Here is a 21,480-nt window from a genome sequence, read left to right on the forward strand (position 1 = left end):
GCCTTCCAGTGTCTGAAGGGGGCCTACAAGGATGCGGGGGAGGGACTGTGCATTAGGGACTGTAGTGGTAGGACAAGAGGTAATGGCTTCAAACTTCAACAGGGGAAGTTTAGATTAGATCTAAGGAAGAAGTTCTTTACAGTGAGGGTGGTGAGGTGCTGAAATGGGTTGCCCAAGGAAGTTGTGAATGCTCCATCCCTGGCAGTGTTCAAGGCCAGGTTGAACAGATGCTTGGGCTACATGGTTTAGTGCAAGGTGTCCCTCCCCATGGCAGGGGAGTTGGAACTAGATGATCTTATGGTCCTTTCCAACTCTATTCTATGCTTCTATGATTAGTTCAGAAGACCATTAACATAAGTGGTGATATTCACCTAGAAACCCTTCTAAAGGTGGCTAATCTTAAGAAAGTTGAGATTCCCTGTCCTCAGGGAAACCCATGGAGAAGAACAGGTGGGTTCTATGTGCGGATTTCCACATCTGCAGAATTAATTCCCCATTATATGCATACTTGGCCATCTAGGATGATCTGCATGGCCTTCAGCTAAACCAGGGTATTCTGCTCCCACCTTAATGACTCCACAGGGAACTCCATAAAGAAAACTCTGAGGCTTTCATTAAAAACTGAACTAATGTTATCTAATTTAAAATCTGTATGTTCAAATCCAGATGGTCTCCATTTGTAGAATAAAAAGCAGATGCTCCAAGTGGAATAATTTTATTTCTTTACACTTCACATTTCAGTAATGTAAGTATAGATGAAGCAAAATAACTTATCTGCTTCAAAGATCTAACTGTAGTTGCCCTGGCAGCAAACAGCACACGACTCTCACCCTTTAGTGCTTGCTAGAGCTCATACTCCCTCTAATCTTTAGGTTTCTTATTCACACTACAACCCAGTTTGTAGAAGCATCAATCACTTGGCAAAGTTACCTGTGTTACTTCTGACTGCAGAGACAGGCTGTGGAGGAGTGGAGCTCCATGACAAATATTAAATGTTTCAACATGTTCAAATACGTTTGTGATTTCTTTTATCACAATTTCTGACTGGAATGAATCTGCTGATACCCAGTGTACCCCTAAATGCCTTGCAACAGTATATGCTTGCCTAGCCTTCAAACAGGCCAGGCAAAATGAGCCCGAGTTTATTCTGGTAAGCTGGAAACACAACCAGGACTGGCTGTAACCACCTCATTGCTTTCAGACATATAGATACTTCTATACAAAAAACAGCATTGGAGAGCAGAGCCAAATGGGCATTATGGCTTGGATATATCCTCTTCCTGCAGGAGCAGCGTCTTAGACCGTCACTTGTACAGTTGGTGAAGGAAAATGATGTGGAGTGGGAGAGGAAATTCACAGGAGGCAGGAGTGCTTCTGCTGTCTGTTGCTTTACTCCTGTCACAAGTAAGAGGGAATCTTCTGGGAAATTAATTTTAAAGCAAGTCTTTAACCAGAGTGTTTTATACTACTAGAATATATTCCTGTTAGGACATGACAATCATACTGAGAAAAGTATGGCACTTTATATCCATTGCATATATGCATTAGCATTTCACAGAATCATCGAATTATAGAATAGTTTGGGTTGGAAGGGACCTTCAAAGGTCACTTAGTCCAATCGCCCTGCAGTGAACAGGGACATCTTCAACTATACCAGGTTGCCCAGAACCATATCCAGTCTGGCCTTGAACATTTCCAGGGATAGTGTATCCACTACCTCTCTGGGTATGCATCTAGCATATAACTGGTATACAGCTCTGATTCTGGAAAGTATTACTTTCCAGTAGAGAGACTGGCATCATCAATAACTTTTTATATCACTGCACTCACAATTTAATGTTTATCTATGTTTCTCTCATGTTACAGAATTTATCCAATGCATTGAATAAATTCCAGCACTTCCTATACTGGTCTCTGTATAGCCTATTTAAGTGGAGATTTATGCTCCATTTTATCTCTCTCAGATTCTATGTATGTTGCAAATGTACAGACCCCAGAGGTTATGTGCACAGTGAGAAAAGTCCTTTGTGCCTGGATTTGTCTCACTGTGGGATGTTTTCTGTACTTGGAGAAGGTTTCCCATGAGTACACCAAAATAGAAGAGCAGCTGCCAAAGTTTTCTGAATCACTGTTCACTCTCCACATTTCTGTAGACTACATGCAAGTTTATCACCTCCTCATGAACTGGAAACCAGTATTAGGGCAGTATGACCAGTGCAGTGCTCTCTTCTGTGCCTCAAACCAGCTGTGGATTACAGGCCATCAGCTTCCACATGAGCAAAGATCACAGAGTTTAAGAGTGACCAGAAAAGCTGTTTGTTAAGGGTCTATGAAGGATTTTCTGAATAATCTTCTGCCCATGGGGCAAAAACATTTAGTCTGTAACAAATTCTAGCATATCCTGTAATCTGTTAAATTTCAAAAATAAACTACATCGTATGTTTACAAAGTAGATACCAAACTAAAACAACTGCAACTCAAGGAGGAATTTGGAGCACTGCTTGCTTTCAAGATTAGTTGGAAAAGTTTTGGATGTCAGCCAGCTAAGTAGCAGAAATTGCAAAATAAAAGAAACAACTATCAATTGCTCAAGATTTAAAAGTGCATATTAATATATGTAGTAACTTGCAGCTCTTTACCTGATAGTTATCAGCCTTTAAGCATGCTCCATTATCTTGGTGGAAGAAAAGAGTGGAGCAAACATTTCATATATTTACAACTAATTTACAGATTATTGGCTGAGAGAGGGAAGGGTGCAATAAGTAGCAGCTGGCAGGAAAAGTCATACTGCTAGAGGCTGAGGGACCATCAGTATTTAAGGGCAGAGAAGAGACATCTGGGATCTAGAAAGCACATACAGTATGTGTTTCAGGTATCTGTAAGCTGCAGGGTTTAATACCATCACATTTTCCAGGCTAGGGGTTTTTAGTTGCTATTCATTTTAATGGACCAGCCCATCAAGAATGCTTTGAAGAAACTAGAGGAGGAATATACCTTTATCTCCATTCTCAGTGCTTGTCACTACCACTTTTTTGTTCCTGATTTCCTCTTTCTTGTTTCCTTTCCCTACCATCTTTTATTTCCCAATGACTTCTTGGCTTTCCAAAATATCCATTTCCTTCCTTTGCTCTTTGAAGTGCTTTATGGACACTGCAGGTGTGTTGGGCTTCAGAGGGAACCCTGAAAGGGGCAGGCTTTCAGGAGGAGCTCAAAGGTACAGAAGTTCAGCAGCATGAAAGACACACAGCTTTCACCTGCTGCTACCTGTTGCCCAGCACATCGCGATCAGGGCATGAGCAAACCTGCCTTGCTGGAAATGAGGCCCTGATGGCTTCCTCTATAGCGTTATCACTCTTGTAAGATAGTGGAATATTGCACATACACAGCAGAGCTTTACATGTGAACAAGGCTTTGGCACAGGTTTTCTCAGAAAGAAATCCTACTCTACCACCCATGTTCTCCTGTACCTTCTGTGCAGACACATTTCCCATCACTCACATGGTGCAACCTGTAGTCTCACAAATGAATAGCTCAGATTGTTTGCAACAGTCTTTTGTCTGATCATTCTTTGGGCTACAGAACAACATAAAATGGTGCTGCCAACCATCCCATTACCTTCTGCTTCCTCAGCAGCACTCACCCGACAGGACTGTTGGAATGACTGTCCAAGTACTCGCATGCCTCATGAAGGGTTAAAAAATCCCACTGCTGCTTTCCTTCGGTTCCTATGGGCTGACTCACCTCACTGAGCTGCCCAGTTCTACATGCAGCTTTGTGATAATCGGAAGGGCTGGGGCAAAGGTGCAATTGCATGCTAATCCTTCACTTACCTACAGATAATGAATAGGTAAGAAGGAAAAGCCAGACACAGAAAAGATGAAGAACATATTATTTACAATTAAGGAGGTCACTGTAGTAGTGTTTGTAGTTCCTGTTATTACAGCTACCAAGAGTTCTGTCTTTTAAAACTGTCAGTGCTAGCACTGTGACACAGCGTGGGCCTGGATTTTTGCAGTGCTTTCCCCCCTCACCCCCAGTTTATTTCCTTCCTTGGAGAGGTAATTCCATTAAATTACTCCTATTTCCTGTAAAAGGGGACACTCCCAACCTGCAAAGCCAAAAAAGCTTTCAAAAGTCCACATGTGCAGCTGTTACCTGCATTCTTTCAATGCCCCAGTACAGCCCAGAGGCTAAGCACGGAAAACATATCCCCTTAGCAGCTGAACCAGAGCAAAAGTTGCCAGAAGACAAAGCCTTCGCGCTGGCCTAGAAGAACTGACAACCAGGATCTTCTGCAAGTGTTCTGGCAATTGATTACTAAATTTAATGATAAAAAGCAAGCTGAGCCCAACAAATTAACTAACTCTCTAATTAACAAACAAAGCACCTCTACTAAACATGGACCAGGAGTGCTGACTAGATGGGATTCTGGAGGATAGGCCACTGCTGAGGAGCAGCCACCTGGAGAAACCTCTACAGTGATTCAGAAAGGAAGAATCCAACTGCAGATGGCATGATGGCACTGGTGTCCTCATCCTCTGCTTAAGAGCATTACTTAGGGGTTGCTACATATCTCTAGGTGAAGGCCCCCACTGTCCCAGGAAAAGGATGGCTGGATGGAGGATTAAGCTAGACCTTTTTCAGGGTCTACAGCAATGCAGGATGTTTAAGTACTTTCAAGGTAACAGCAAGGACTTTGCTGTGGGACTCAGCTGGCTGTGGGTGTATCTGAAAGAAGAAAGTCATTGATGTTTGAGGACTGCAAGAGGAGAATTGACAAGAAGATCCAGTTCTTGTCCAAGAGCTTTAGCCATGCTGAACGCACCACTGTGTGGGCCTGGCCAGACTGCCGGGAGGTGGGACAGGTGCAGCCCCTGGCAAATACAGCAGAGCATGACTTAGTAGGACACGGGGAATAAACGGGGCTTCCCTCTATTAAACCAACAAACAAAAAGACAGCAATGGAAGCCAGGGGGTATAGTTAAAGGCAGAGGTGGGAAGACAGAGACAGGGTTCTTGAAATTCGATGCCATCAAAGGACCTGGATGACCATGGTGGGAACTCCATTTACAGCTCTTGAAGATGCCCAAAACCCAGCTGGAAGATGGGCAGGTGGGAGAAGTAGTAAACACATGTGTCACCCCAAATAGGTTTGTCATAATGATAAACAGGGAAGCCCAAGAGGGGGTTAGAGCTGGGAGAGAGGAAAGGCAATGCCTAAAGGGACTGCATGACTCCGCATCAGAGATCACAAAGAGTGGAGCATTTGATGAGACCCAGCAAGTAAACAGCCATTTCAGTGCACTGGAGGTTTGAACCAGGTCTGCAAATTGGATGGAGGTGTGAGAGCCTGGAAAAGCAACTGGGGCAAGGACACACCAGCCCTAAGGGAGCTGAGGTCATGGGAGGTGAGTGTGGGAGACTAAAGACAACAAAGACTAGAGGAAGAGAAGTCATAAAGGAATGCTTGAAGGAACTGAGAGAGACAGATGATGATAGCAGAAGGGAAGAGAAATTTTCAGCCTTTAGAGGTTCAAATGTCATTTTGAATTAAGGATTTATTTTCTATTTTGGCTATGATTCGTTATTCATAGCTCTGTGTTTGCCGATACATGTTGCTTCAGCATAGACAAGTTAATGTGTTTCATTTAAATTTGAAGTAATCAGCTGATACTGACTGAAGCATTGTATTTTTTTATTTTTTTTTTTTTTAGATTAGTATCTTGTAATAAAACAGGATTACAGAGTATTTGCATTATTCAAATCCATCATAAAGAAAATAATTACTTTGGTCTTCATCTCAAAAATAAGCAGTCTCAACAAATTGCCTTGTGCTATTTATAGTAGTTGCATAGAGCCTGTGTTGTTTGTATACAGTCAGGGACTGACAAAGTTATGCAATTACCCCTGAATTACCCATGGATATCAGTGTAAAGCACTTAGCTTGCCTTCTTACCACAAAATCTGAATGTCTTTCAGTTTTTGATGTTTTTATTCTCACAGCATCCCATCCTATAATAACAAGAAATACTATTAAACCTATTGAGATTAATGGGGTGCTGATGCTGAGGTGAATCCTCTAAACACCATGAGCATTCAGTGAAAATCACAACCTCAGGTTAGGTACTTAGACATGCACCAGATGAGCTGATCCTGACCCACAACAGGTTTGAAACAGTCACTTCCAAGGGATTTTCCAAATTAAATATTTCTGGTTTAATAAAACTTGGAAATTCAGAAGTATAGATAATTTGTGTTTTCCATGTGAAATCTCAGATTTTCTGTGTCTTTTACAGTTAGTTTTGCATGTTATTTCTAACAAAATTTCTTCCTGACAACATAGGAAAATACAGTTTTCTCTTTTTCTTTGAAATTGCCCACATTTATAATGTATTTTTCTGTTGCACTAGATTTAGACGAAATTAAATATCTGTAGGTCATTTGTCTTTACGTATCACTTCTATTAATGTTGTGAATTTTGAAAGAATTAGTATTGCTGCCCCATATTAATGTATTTTAAAAAATCATCAATGAGCCATCTATTTTCTAACCATTGATTTACTGCATATACATGTATGTACATGAAAAAGTTGTCACTAGCAGTTAAATCCAACATAAATAAAGCACGAGACTAATCATTATTTTGTTCAATCAGTTTATCTAGCATTGCCATGTGGTGCAGAGGAACCACAGGCTGAGACAAGTCTTTGTAATTTCCCAAGTCTGTTGTGCTCATTCACAAACAGGGCTTGACTCTTTCGCAGGGAAAGAACCAAGGATGATATGGGCATCTTTCTGAGACTCAGATTGGCTCTTATCTTTTGTGCTGTCGCTTCTGCTCTATGGCTGAATTCAGAGCCTGAAGGATCAGATTTTTGTTGTTCTGAATGTTGTAGTTGGTCAGTTCTATCAGCTTGTCGAACTCCTCCTCTGTGTAGGTAAAGCTGCTTATGCAGTATGGGGAAAAAATGCTGGAAACATCCACCTTGCCCTGTGCCATCTCAGCAGGGCTGCGCTCCACACCTGGCAAATAAAGAAAGGGCATTGATGGGGTATAGATGTGGTCCCAAGTTCTGCTTCCCAGGTGGGGCACAATGTTGCTCCTTGCTACCCGCGCACCCGCATTTCTCAACCATGGGAGCCACACCGGGGAAGGGAGGGAACCATGCTAGACCATGTGTCCTATCTGGATGCAGCCAAAGGGTGGGAGGACCATCTCTGCCCCATGGTTTACCAGGCTCTTTGTATTTTCTGAAGGTGTCATTCACCAGTGGGAAAAACACCACTATTGGTGCCTCTGGGGTCTCTGTGTCTTCAAAGATGTAGCACTCCTTTAGATTTTTCTTTTCTTCTTCACTCATGTGGATTTTAGGAAATGGGATTCCCTGCTTTAGGAAGTACTTGGAGGCTTCTTCCAAAGGCTGCATTCAGACAGAAAAAAGAGAAAAGACCAGAAATTCTACCACCCCCTCAACTTTTCCTAATGCACAACACATGCATCAAAAGCCCTTCACAATGATCCAGGAGCAGCATTTACTGTCAGTATTTCTTCTGGCCTTTGTCTTTTGCAGGAGATATTAAATACTAGTTATTAACAGAACAATAGTTCAAGACCCAGCCTCCAACTTGCTCTACTAATTGTTATTTTACCTCCTCCTCCTCATCAGCTGTTATCTGCAAGATAAATAAGATGTTCATGGCTGCAGGTAAGGGTGGCCTAGCAGCTTAGGACACAGAAACATGCCCCTTTTACTGGAGAAGATCCTGAAATGAGCAGAACAGACAGGAAGTCTTCAAGAACTTCTGCCTTGTTTTTATCTAGTAACTGGAATTATAGACCAGGTTATATGAAACAGCAGGTATGGTGTCAAAGGACAATTCTTCTCCACAATTTAGAACAACAAAAGAATTTAGTTACTGTTCTAAAGACAGCTGCATAAAGTACTTCAAATTTAACTGCATGTTAAATTTGTTAACTGCATATCTTTAGGTGGATATCATGAGACAAATGGAACAAGTTCTTCAGTTGTGGTGCTAGTTCCAGAGAAATACTCCATACTCCATATGAAGTATGGAGAAATACTCCAAATACTCCAGAGTATGGCCTTGATAGCTGAAGAGGGCTAAAAGGGCTAAAATACAATGGTCTAGACCTATTCAGAAAATAGAGTGGTCATCGCACCGATGTCTGTGATCCAGAAGAATAGTTTAAGTGTAGGACAACATCCACTTTCCTCTCTGGCCTCATGAGTGGTGGGTAGCTGATATCTATGTATCCTGCCGTGTCTGCCAGGCATATGAACTCTGCTGTTTCCATCAGCTGGTTGGGGAAATTCTCTAGTATAGTATCTAAAAGGAAATGTTTGTTATGATGAGTGATTCACTGAAGAAGTAATATATCTGTTATTTGGTTAATAAGAGTGGGAAAATGCCTCTTGTCTCCTCGTTACTTTTGTTTTTCAAGACCTTGCCACACTACGGAAGCTCAGCCTTGACACAAAAAAGAAAGACCTGTCTAAGGTAAAAAGGCAGCACTCCTTCACTTCTCGTGTTGTTTTTCTTCTGGCCCCAATGATCAGTAGTTGCCCTTCCCTGGAATCAAGGGATGTCTTGGATCTGATTTAATTGGATGAAACTTAACTAGATATCTTGAAATTTTTGTTCCCAAAGTGAAGAATAAAGCCTGTGCATCCTCTGCCTTTTCTTCACTGATGAAAACACAAACCATATAAGCAGATAAAATTAATATTCAGTGATGTTTACCTTTCCATATACAGAAGCTTTTGCTCTGAAGGTATTCATTGTGCACCTGGAACCCCTTCAGGAAGTTGTAGAACTTTGAAACCATCACCCGCTCGGACAGGACCTGCCGAATGATGCCCATGATGCCACATTCAGGGTCGACTAAGTAAGTCTCCAGCTCATGGCCACTTGCTGATGAGGAAGGTTCGTCTCCTTCTGAAGGGTAGAGGAGATGAACAACTTGTTCTGATACAGTTTTTGCAATACTAAGGATACCAAAAGGCATCTAATATTGGTTGAAGGAATAGAGTAAGACATGGGAATATCCAATCAAATCAATGTCAAAGTAGGAACAAGAGGAAGATCAATCTCCAGTAAACCATATTCCATGAAAAACAAAGTCAGAGTGACAACAAACTTCCTAAAGCTGGAAAAATTATCTACTGCTTGACTGAACTCTTAGGTGTATTCCCTGTGTGCAGGTCAGGGTAGGCTGAGAATCTGCACCAGTTTCTTTCAAAATTAGTTCAAACCAGCTTTGAAAAAAGGAAAAAAAATGCTGTCAGGAGAGTTGGACACTTGGAAAAGAGCAGAGAAAATGATTTGTGCTAAATGGCACCTCATGAGATTGGTAAAGAGGGCCAATGACTTCCTAGCACAAATCTTTATTGAGCTCAGGGTTCTGCAACACTTCCATGGAGAAAGTGATGAAAAGCCCATAAACCAAACTTGCTAACCATGTTTGAACACAAGATGGACAGCCAATACCTCTAAGGAGAACACAGGTTTACAACAGGATCAAAGAAAGTTGAAATGGAGTTCCACGTAATTGATATATCCAAGTCTTCAACGGCAACATATTAAAGGTCAAGGCAGACAGAAAACACAGCACTGAGATGTTTGTTACAACGTGTACAGTCACTGAAAGGCCCCAGGCAAAGATGATTTGCTAAAGAACTTCAGTAGTTTTTTATTTGGTGGCAAATCATCATTTGCATAAATTAAGTCCAAGGGAGACTAATGGAAATAATGTTGTTATGAGGGAATTCAGAAAGGAAATCTAATTAGATATTGCTGGTCATATGACACCTCAGGGGAGAGGGGAAACAGTAGTGCAGCATTGGCCTCAGTTTTAAGATTTAAAAAGCCTTCACGTTTATTTCTCACTACATGCCTCTGAATGCAATGTTAATTTAAAGATTCATACGACAACAGGTAAATTAGAAACAGAAATGTAACCAACCAACATCAATAGTCCTGTGTTGTGTACATCTCAGTGAGCACCTTTCTGTAGGATCCGATGAATGCCAGGCATCCAAGAGGTTGTAGGAAAAAACATTGCTCCACAGGCCTGTGCAATGGTAGAGGACAGGGAAACTGTTCTGAAAACATTTTAATGGAAAACCCAAATAGTTTTAAACATTGTGCCAGACACTGTAGTTCATTGTCATGTACACTGCACGTACTGCAAGCCAACATTTTCTGTCCTACAAGCAACTGTCATCAGAGAATAAAACCACACCATTTCCTATAAAATAAGTGTTTGGCCTGCAAGGTATGTCGTATACAACCATACGCTCAGTTGAAGGTTTGGGGACTGCTCCTGAACAGCCAAGATTCAAGTGGTTAGAGCACAATTCGGGACAGTCTGCAGAACAGTCCTCTAAAACAAGACATCTTCACTGTCTCACATAAGCTTTCTCTTGCTACAAGTTCTTTTGAATGAGACTCCTCTCCCTCTCCTTGTTATTCTTATCCTTGTCATTCTCATCCCTGTAGTACTTCTTCTACTTTTGCTCTCACACTTAGAAGAAGATCTAAAAATGTCTCCAAAAGCCTCTTAGATCTGGAAAAGCATTTCTTCCTCCATAGCTCTGCAACAGGCCGTGAGAGGAACTCCGCCAGAGAAGCAGTGCTGAGCTTTGCCTTGAAAATCTCTACTAGTGAAAAATTTGCAAAAGCCATACATTGCAAAGGAAGCAGCAATTGGAATTGTGCAACACAATAGTTATGCATTCCATTAATTAGTAGCAGAAATACAGTTCTCTTAAATCTGGCTTGTTTGTGGAGTGGGACAAGAAGCCAAGTGTCTTCTGCTTCACAGGAAGTCCCCATAAGAATAGCTCTTGCTTGAGAAACATTAGAAATACATAATTAAGAAATCAGATAGGGGATCTCTAGCTCTACACTTAGCTGGGAAACAAATTTCATTTGCAGATAATTGCTGGGCAGTTTCCATCAACACAACCTTATCTCCCTGCAGCTTGAGAAGCTTCTGTTCAGGCCTGCAGTGAAAAGGGAACTCCTCTTGTTTCTCCTATCTTTACCTGATGCCTTCTTACTCCGTAAATCTTCCATCTTCCTGAGCCCCGGGAGATACATGTTATTTGTGCATTTTATATCTTCCAAACACTGTTTGGAATATATGTTCCAAACACAGAACTTGGTTGTAATTACACGGGTTTGTTTTCCTAACAACTTGAATTTTCATGGTACCTATATTTGCTGAAGTGAGAACTATGAAGAGAGACAGTATCTTTTACTAGGCTGACAGAGTTAAAAATAACAAGCTTTCATGCACCCTAGCCTTTCTTCTGGAAACCTGAGGGTCTTATATCCCCATAAACTCATCCAATCTTTCCAGCTCTAGCCATTGCTGTTATAAAAGGCCTTACCTCTCCCTCAAAATGACACCTTGCTTTTATCCTTGAACTATCATGCTGTAACTAATAGTACAATTTAATCACAACCCAAGAGGGCATTACATGTTGTATCACTAGATGGCAACATTGCTTTAACTCTCAGCTCTATTCTTTCTAAAGATACGCCTATGGCTATGGGGTCACCAAATGAATTCAGGTGCTGAGGCTGAGAATGCAGAGCTGAGCCCAGCCTGGATGTGCTGGGTATGCTTCCTACTTGGCCACCTCAGGTATGAACACGCTACATTACCATCACTGGGAAATGGCAAAGGAGACACAATGTTCTCAGAAGCCTCTGCAGTCCCGCCTAGCTCTGTAATCTACCTCCTACCTCCGGCAGTCAGCATAGAGTGCTTAATGAAAGAATACAAGCAAATGGAAAATGTTAAGATATCTCTTCTCCAGTGTACTCTCCAGCATCTTAAGGTCCTGGATTTGGTACTTCTAGTGTTTGTAGCTGCATTTGAAGTACTGCGTTTCAGAGCCACCAGCCGCCATAAATTTGTCCCCTGCTTTTCAGACCTATTTATATTCTTGGTTCCTTGTGTTATCTTCTGAGTCTTCCCTCAGCCACCTTTTTTCTTAACTCATTACATTACTAAAAGCTCTAAGCATAATCATTAAAGCTCTGAGATTTAGTGTCTGTGTGGCTAAGCGCTATCTTCTGTTCCTCATGACCAGCTATTTTCTCATGATTGTACCAATATGGCTCTGGGCTCCTCCTGCACCATACATCGAGGTGCATGACTTCTCTGCACACCAGATAACAAATACCACCAGACAAAGAATGGTGTTGCTGGTTGTATGGATTTTTCGGTTCATAAGTAAACCCTTTCTTACCGATAACCTTCCTGTCCTGTTGTGTGTCATGCTTATTTACATGTAACACATCTATTATTTGGGGTTTAAAAGCAGATGGACTCTCCTGCAGACAACCTCAATCCAGAGAACCAGAATACAAAGGGGGGCGGTAGAGAGTTTCAGCATTACACAAAATTAAAACAAGAATTGCATAAATACTCCTAAGCTGTCTTTCAGGCATTACTGAAAGCTACTCTCTTTACTGAAATAAAGATGACAAAATTCACTGATTTCATCATGCTAGCAAAATTACAAAGGATTCAGAATACTATTAAACTTGCAAAAATATCAGTAACAGTTTAAAAAACCACTTGAAATTGCCATCTCTTAAAGCAAGCTCATTCACAACATTGCCTTTCATTGTAAAATCATACCATTTGTTGAAAAATTTGGTTTTAAGACTCCAGTTTCAAAATGCAAATAATTTCCATGTGAAACTGCTGCTCATTTCAAAACAAGCCTAACTCCTTTAACCAGCCCTGAAAATTCAGGTAAGAGAGTCACCATTCAATATAAAAGCAATAGCAAATAGCGTTATTTGAAATTTCCTCTAGTTATTTTTAGCTCATTTCCAGTGTCTATGAAGTTCAGCTAAAGGTGAGAACAGCATGGTGTACACTTTGCTTCAGTTCTGCATGTTGCAGGGTGCTAGTTGCACTATGTAGGGTCTGTATTACATGTCTGTATTACAGTACATGTGTATGCAACTCAAATATTCACAGTGGAGTGCATCACCTTTCATGAAACAGATGCGGGATTCAGGAAGCTTCTTCATCAGGCGACCCATGAAGAACTCACTGCCAAAATCCTCTGCACGAATGAAGGTGCCGTATTTTAAGAACCCGACCTCATAAGGGGTGAACTCCACCCATTCTGCAAAGGCGCAAAAAGAAGTTTTGAAAGTAAAAAAAATTAACTTTTAAATTTCAATCCCTACTTCCCTGTAGGAAGGGCTCTGAAATGACAAGGAACCAGCTGCAGGACAAACCCTTTCAGCAGGGTGATCACAGACTGGTCTTTCTCAGGGTAAGAAGTTATCATTCAACTGATTTCACCTGCTCACGCAGTAATGTTTCCCAAACTTGTTCATTCAGAGCTCCCAACAAGCCTCTCCAGATAAGACATGAGTGAAGTTTATACCAAAGCTATCAGCCTAGGTTAACCCACATGTAGAGCTAAGCCTTTGACTTGTGAGTACCTTGGCTGTCCTAAAGTAGCTCCCCCAGATTTCTCCTGCCCCATAGGAGATGGGTTCTTACCAGAGCCTAGGCACAACATCTAGAAACAGATGAGGAAGTTAAGGAGGAAAAGAAACTGTATATGAATGTTATGGGTCAGCAGTGCAAGGGGTTGCAGGACATGCAGTAACTGATCGTGCAGACCATTTGAACACCAACCAAGTCCAGATACAGCTCAGTTTTGCCATCACCTTTGAACTCAGAAAGGCTGTAGTCTTCTTTGATGTTGAGGATCATGTAGATAGGTAGGGGATTCTGACCCTGACTCAGTGCCTGTCGCTCATCTGAGAGTTTGTGGTTGTTTTTCTGTGAATTGACCAGAAACAGAGAAAGGGCAAAACCAAGGGCCTTCTTGGCACAGTGTTTGGGCTTGCAACATTACAGCAAAATAAATACCTGTTCCCATCTTCATTTTCTTATTCTCTCCACTCATTTTGTGTTCAGACATTTTTTAAACCAAGCAGTGATCTAAATATTTACACATCCACATAAGCTTATTTAATTACAGGTGAGCTATAGGACACTTTGTGGTACAATGGCCTCTCATTCTTTCCAGTAAATGCATCCATTTTACAAGTTCTTATAGGGAGGAAGAGAGCAAAAGAAAGCAAGAGCAGGACTCTGCTGTTAGGTGATCAGATACTCATACTGGTAGAAGACGACATGTGTTTTCTGCTCTACATATTACCCTTTGGGCTGCTAATTACATGCTGAGAGATACGTGAGGAAAACCCCCCTTTGTTAGTCAGCAGAAGTCATCTGTTGGATAATGCTGGCATGCTCCCAGGCTAGCATCTGTCCCTAGAACTTCATTTTCCACACAAGAATACTCAGTAGCTGTTATGGAAAACACAGACACACTACCCCATCGCTTAATGCTTTTTCCAGTAGAAGCCCCCATAAATCAATGCTAGAGATCTGGTATCCCTCTTGCTTCCGCAGTTTTAGCTCCTTGTCATAGTACTTCAAGCTGTCCAGGGAAAAGCAGCTTAGCTTGCACTTGGTCATATGTCTGCGAACTTCACCAATCTGTCTGGACAGATCCTTGTGTGACCAGTCAGTGCTCTGATACAAGTGTGACAAGGTCCTGAGGAAAAGAAAGGAAGTATATGTTGTCACATGCCTGAGACACTTTCTCTTGTTAGACTTGGATTTAAGGACCACATCAAATGAACTAGCTGAGATTCGTTAAAAACTTTTTTGGGTCTCAGTTTATTGTTGAAGAGAAAAGGTTTTTTGATTCAGAGATACACACACACCCCTCAAATCACTAGTGAAACCTGAGGACTTGCAAAAAACCCCTCTGTGCTATGTTGATCTATGTACAACACTTGCACCAGGATCATCACTCACTAGGAAAGATCCTAGAGGTGAAACAAAGGGTCAAGGAAAACGTTGTTCCCCATCAGCAGTGCCTCCGCCATATGCTGGCTCAAGCAGTGTGTTCCTAATGCAGGAAGAAAAAAGCTTGAGACTGAAGTAGTACACCTTCCTTTACCAAAACAAAGAAAATAAATCTCTCACACAGCAGACTATGGAGGTGATGAACAATGTTCTTTGTTCTCCTTACCATGTTGAACCAGATGACCCAGTGATGTATGAAATAGCATCTAAGAGACCCAGCTTCTGAAGACCCAACAGGTTGCCTAACAGAGATGTCAGTGCCCGGGTACCACCTCCTGTTGTCATGACAGCTACAACTGGTACCTGTTTAAATATCGACATGGCAGTAGTAAATAACTTAGTTTACCAGCACATGTGGTCAGAGCTGAGTTAATTGCATCATTTCTGTCCCACAAGAAATTCCAACCTTTCACCATTTCCCCAAGCAGGAGAGAAAAAGATGAAAATCTGGTATTCTGCACAGAAGGGAAAAAAAAAAAAAAAAAGAGAGAAAAAAAGAAATTTGCTAATTAGCTATTTTGACTTTTTTGATCAAAAGCAATCAATTTTGATTCTAAAACATTACATGTTGGCTTACCAAAATAGCCTCAAAAGTTGTTGTTTCAAGGCATTTCAGTATTAGAGTGCATTTTCCTTAGCAGAACATCGTCTCATGAGAGCTCTATTTTGAGAACAATCAGAGCTCATCCTCTCTTGTAAGTCAAGTATAATGACTAGATTACATTTCCTAAAGTACCTAGAGCATATAATTGCAGTGATGAACCACAAAGCCTAATTGCATGGAAATCTGAATTATCTTACAGGAAGACAAATTCCTCTAAGAAACCCACTGAGAGGAGCTAAATGACATTTCCCATACACATTTCCAGACAATTGCATCAAGCAAATGCTCAGCAGTGACCTGATTCAAATCAAGCATTTCAGGTTAAAACAAAGTATTCTGATTTGGGTTTATGAGAAAACATTTTTTCATTAGAAAATCTGAAATTAGTGGTAAAAAATTCTTATACTTAAGAAACTACTTTTTCCCACCAAAACCAGTGTGCTAATGAGAAACAATATACTGATGTGGTCAGTTTGTGAACAGGGACATCATTTATAGCATCCAAAGCCGTTCTGTCATATAATATTTAATATGCCTTTGGTCCAGCTATCCTGAACAAAGGGAAAATCACAGGTAACAAAGAACTCTTCAAATGAAAACTTCATTTCTAAAGTGCCTAACCACAGACTGTGCCCCCTCCCTAAAGCATCGACTATCCCCATACCAGCATGAACATGGACAAGTACAAACCTTAACTCAGTCAGACAGACAAGAGAAAAATGTTGAATGTCTTTGTGCTGTTAGAGTGACAATACAACTAAGATGATGAACACCAGAGGAGTCTGTGATAAGTCAGTGTTATGTGTCACTTTAACTGTTTAACTGTTTTTCCCCTCCAAAATCTGATAATCGAAAATGCCTTATGGGGTCTTGGCAACTGAATGCTCAGCTTAAGACAGTAGGACTATCACAGATGAAAAAGAAATAAGGCAGGGAAAAAATGAGGATTTATGGCATTCTGTTTTTTGAGGAAACGTAGCAAGTGGGTTTGACACTACCCATTCTCTCACATTGTTTCATCTAAACATTTCTCAATGCTTTACATGGGGCACTGAATACATCAGGGCTGGCTAAGGAACAATACGCAAACATCTGCAAGCATGGCACGTTGCTATTCCACAGCATAGTCTAGACCCTGTGGTGTTCCCCATACCTCGTGGTCTTGTAGGTCTCGCTCTAAATGAAGTGCTTTTTTCAGAGCAGAAGCCACAAACTTCCTCCGTTTCTCTATGAATTTTTTCTCCTCCATACTCAGATCAAACTCCAAGCGAACATCTAAGTTTCTTGACCTCAAATAAAAGCACAGGGTTAAATAGGATGTGCATGATCACCAATAATTAATGCCTGGGCCCATTCTTACAAGTCACAAACTCTACTGTTAGGCTTAGAAAAGCTGCTATTGTGACCCCACAAAAGCACATCACAGATGGTATAGACAAGGTAGAGAAAAGACTGAGAAAGTTAAGAAGTTGTAAAATCTTACAAAACCAAAACCAGAAATATTGTTTATTGCGACACTGATTTTCAAGAGGTGTCTAACATAAATACTGCAATCCATATACAGATACTATAAACAGTGGAATATTTAAGATTCGTTGCCTGAAGACCTCCAGATTTTATAAATACAAATACTCTGGATTCTTTACAAGTAAGGAAAGTGAGGTATAAACACATCTATTTCTAAATTTGTAGCTCCATGGACTTTGCAGCCAGAAAAGATTACTCTCCCTATCCGAACTGAACTCCTGCAACTGGCATAACAGGAAATTTCACTCAGCTCAGTTGACAGTGTTCACTTTCTGGATATGGATAAATAACATAGGGTAAACAGGGGTGAATATAATACTTTCTCCCTTAGTTACAGAAAAGAGTAAGAAGACAAAAAAGCTGGGCAGCATCTTTTTTTTTTTTTTTTTCCACAACCACAGAACCCAAAGGCAGAATTACTTACCAGTCATTTGACTTCACATCTAAATTGATTGTTTCATCCTAGGAAAAAACCACAATATAATAACTGGAGATGATTTTATGTCCTTTCTTTTCCGTCAGCTATGATGCCCTTCACTTTTTCTGACAGCTGGACTCACAAAGCCATAACAATCAGAAAATCCATCCAATTTTTAAAACTTCTCCAAGTCCTCTGTATTTTCTTTAAATTGCTTTATACCAAAAATACAAAGAGCAGTACAGAGTAAAAACCAGCACCATTTCTGCCAGTGTGCCCTGTCTAGCCTCATATTTTGCATTTGCTCTGATGTGAATTAGTCTCCCAGTTGGTCACAAATCCCTCTGTCAAACATTTGGCTGTGGGTTTTGGTTCTACTTGGTTCATATGAAAATGTACAGGTCCATAACCCTCTCTGTTAGGAATGTAAGATCACCAGCAGTTATATATTTAACCCCCTACTTCACACTGATTTAATTAAGTCATGCCCATTGATCTTTGGTCCATAGATTCACTTTTATTCTAAAGAGCTGCTATCAATCACCTTTGCTACTGCTACTTTCTCCTTGAAGGGAAGTGAATCCAGAGGAATAGTGAGGGATGCGTGGCAGTCTTTTTTCTCTTTGCCTGAAGTACACTGAAAAATAAATTACAATGTACAAAACTATTCAATGTATATACCACAAAAAAGCACCGTATCCAACTTACTTTTTCCAATAAGCCACCATCCAGCAGTTTCCAAGTTGGCATCTAATATTTAGGTGTCTTAGGGGGTACAGTGCTCTTCCAGAGCAGAAGATAATGAAAGATGTGATTTAACTGAAAATAATTGACGGGATTTAATTGAATTCTTTCCTTTGCCTCAGTCAAGTATGGAAAACCGTGAGTTTACTGAGCTTACTGATGCCAACGATCACATACCGAAGGGAAATGAGGTTTCTTCTCTGCTAGAGCTACACGCAGCTCTGACAGGCTGTACTTGATGTAATGGAAGTCCAGGGGCTTCACAGGTTGCCGGCAAGAGCCCAGTGACAAGGTCTGGCTTTCTTCGTAGGATCCCTTCACTGAGAACAAGAAGTCTTTTTCTGGAAGAAAAGAGACGAAAAGCATACAAAGACATTATGATTATGATCTCAGAAATAGAACGTTAAATAGGCATTCAGAAGTTGTCATTTTTACATATAGAACATTCAACAATGCTTAAAAACTTCAAGACTATTTATCAAACCAGGGAATATCACAGGAAGAAGTTAAAAACGAAAAAAAAGAAAAAAAAATTAAAAGAAAACAAAGAGCTTATAAAACAGCAGTAGCTGTTTGAAAAACTCAGACATACAGGAAATTTGAGCAAAATACAAATTATTAATAGAGGAATATATATTTAGTTCTATTTTACAGCACTAATAAGATTTTTTTATCACTCTAATAATTCACTTGAATGTCAAAGTCCAGGTTTTATAGTTAGAATAGATACACTATAATTGTTGGATCCATGATCCTGTAAATAGTTGTAAACATACAGTTCCTTGGCTCTAATTGTAAGAGCCAAATAGGAAAAATACCAGATATGAAAATGACAAAAAACCTAGATATTTTCAGTTTACCATAAAATAAGATTTTTTGTTTCTAGTTTAAAGTCTAACCTGAAGGTTCTTTCTTCATCTGTCTATTGTCCACTAGGACTTCCAAGCGGGAAATTTCACGAGACTGTAGCATGGATGAATGATGAGAGAATAAAGTGTACAAAACATTCCATATCTGAGTCACTTTACTGTTACCTGTCTCTGGTCACCTGGGTCCTTTTCACCCTGTGTTTGTTAGGCTGATAAGAGAAATACCTTGGCACTCTGAAGATGCACCAGGTTTCAGCTGAAAGAAAAATGGCTGTGGTGGTCCATCCACAGGGGTGGGGCTGGAAAGGGAGGGGAAATAACAGGGAAAGGAATGTGGGTGTGCCGAGGCTTCCCAAGGCTAGACTGATGGGTCAACCAAATCACAGGGCTGTCCTTGCAGCCCTGCTTTGGTGAAGTTGGACAGTTGCACAGGGAGCAACACAAGAGGATGGCAATCCCCCTTCTCCCTCCCCTTCAGCCCTGCCTGCAGTGAGGTATTGGGGCACCTGCCAGGTTCACCACTCCCATCACTAATATTAAAACAAACATATAGGAGAAATAGTTTAAAATTACCACTAATACACCATTAGTGACAAGCTTTTCAGGAGGGAATGGTCTGAAAGAGAGAAAAAAACATGCAGTGAAAACTAATGTTACCTAAATACACCTGAAACAAACACCAAGGAATAACACTTTCCTTAAAGGTTGCCTTGTCCAGCATAGTCTCAAATATGTCACTGATTTTAAATTTTGACAGACATCTGAAATGTTGCTTCCTTATTTTTTTAATGATAATGGTAAATAATAGTAGTAATAAGCACAGGGGCTGCAGTTCTTACTATCCTTCTCCCTCTTTCGGGAAATAATGGGATGAATTAGTATCCAGAACAATTTTCGACTGATAAGGAACATGAAGTTTTAGCCAATATGCAACTAACTTGATGAACACCAGTTGTTGCTGTGATGCTGAGCATCTTAAACTATATTATACTAAATGCTAGCATGTGCTTGACTGCTTGCTTTTGCAAAGGACAGTTTTTTGGTCCCATATGGGTTTTACTTACATGCTCTCTGATGCAAATTCCACCTCCAGCGTCTCTTGTGTCTGTAAAAGACCATTTCATTATAAGCATTTAAAATTAATTTTCTTTCTCACTAGCTATGGTTGTCAATAATTATTCTGGCTCCTGAAACAGCTCTTAAATTCAAATTTCCCTCCTGTTGTAGGGTATCCTCAGGTGAGTGAAAGCAATCCAGTTAGGGTGATTTGGAAAGTATTCTCCCTTCTTCATTAAACATCAGTTCCCAGGCAGACTGCATTTGTCCATGCAGTGTCAAGGCAGACTAAAATGGCCACATAGGCAATCCCCAGTCGTAAGCTTGCAATAACTGTTGGCTTAAAACTGCCTAAAGCCTTGTTTTTTCTGGGTAACATTATCAGAAGACAGATACTGTTGTATAGCAGAGGGCATACTAATTCTTCTGATCGAAAGAACTCATATAACACGGACAATACATTGACCAGTCACCAGACAAGTTATTATAGACTGCTTGCCAATATCGCCACAGAGCTGAATACCAATACATATCCTATAAGAAAAGTCACTGAATCAGCAAATCTATAAAAGTATCTGAATCGGACATCCAGAACCCATGTTGAAGTCACCATGTATGGGTTCACATGCACTGAAGTAATGAGACAGTTATAGTAACTGACCATCAATGCATTTTAGCACCTAAATGGTTTAGCGTGCATCTTTGTGCTCTATTCAGGTATACACAAAGGACTTATAGGGCAGGGTATCTGGTTTTAAGTGAATACGTCAACATCTTTACCAGAGTATGCCCAAACTCACAAGTGCTGGTCGCAGGAATGGAAATTCTAACAGAGAAACTTTGTGCAACGATGATGAAGTCTTTTATCTCCAACAAAACCTATTTGACCAACAGAGTCAAGAACGAGAAAAACAAGGAAACTCTGCTAAGAGGTTTGAGGAGGTAGTGAAAACTTCCAGGATTATGTCCAAGGTAGGGAAGTAAACCTTGTCCATTTTGCTGAACAAGGTTTGGAGGGTAATTTACAAGATACATGAAGTGCAGACCAGGTAAACCTTCCCACCTACAATCACTTTACAATAAGTTATTTAGGAGGTAATACCAAAATTTCCTTCCTGTGTCCAAGGCAGTTTTATTCCTCACCTTTGGATTTAGCTGAAAAGTCAAGCGAACAGTTTCTCCAAGCTGGATTTTAGCAACATCAAAGAAGACAGTGAAGAGAAGGTCATCTTTAGTGACTGCATTTTCATCATAGATTTTCAGCTCAAGAATATTCTGTGAACAGAACTACAAGATTAGGAACATCTCTATTTTG

At 40.5% G+C, this 21,480-nt stretch overlaps 1 protein-coding gene across 1 annotated transcript in view; it reads right to left on the reverse strand.

Moving 5' to 3' along the window:
• Positions 1-6,814: 6,814 nt before the first annotated feature.
• Positions 6,815-21,480, reverse strand: part of LOC115607299 (cytosolic phospholipase A2 epsilon-like) — a 32,727-nt gene continuing 18,061 nt past the window's right edge. Inside the window, exons 4-20 of the mRNA XM_030484428.1 lie at positions 21,309-21,440; positions 20,174-20,214; positions 19,683-19,725; positions 19,140-19,203; positions 18,418-18,581; positions 18,041-18,133; positions 17,503-17,540; positions 16,705-16,840; positions 15,114-15,250; positions 14,408-14,630; positions 13,735-13,849; positions 13,041-13,178; positions 9,986-10,093; positions 8,764-8,958; positions 8,183-8,349; positions 7,235-7,421; positions 6,815-7,023 (exon numbers count right to left, since the gene is read on the reverse strand). Coding sequence (XP_030340288.1) covers positions 6,815-7,023; positions 7,235-7,421; positions 8,183-8,349; positions 8,764-8,958; positions 9,986-10,093; positions 13,041-13,178; positions 13,735-13,849; positions 14,408-14,630; positions 15,114-15,250; positions 16,705-16,840; positions 17,503-17,540; positions 18,041-18,133; positions 18,418-18,581; positions 19,140-19,203; positions 19,683-19,725; positions 20,174-20,214; positions 21,309-21,440 — 2,190 coding nt within the window. The remainder of the gene's footprint in view (positions 7,024-7,234; positions 7,422-8,182; positions 8,350-8,763; positions 8,959-9,985; positions 10,094-13,040; positions 13,179-13,734; positions 13,850-14,407; positions 14,631-15,113; positions 15,251-16,704; positions 16,841-17,502; positions 17,541-18,040; positions 18,134-18,417; positions 18,582-19,139; positions 19,204-19,682; positions 19,726-20,173; positions 20,215-21,308; positions 21,441-21,480) is intronic.

The sequence above is a fragment of the Strigops habroptila genome, chromosome 4 (genome assembly GCF_004027225.2).
Source record: "Strigops habroptila isolate Jane chromosome 4, bStrHab1.2.pri, whole genome shotgun sequence".
Taxonomy (NCBI): domain Eukaryota; kingdom Metazoa; phylum Chordata; class Aves; order Psittaciformes; family Psittacidae; genus Strigops; species Strigops habroptila.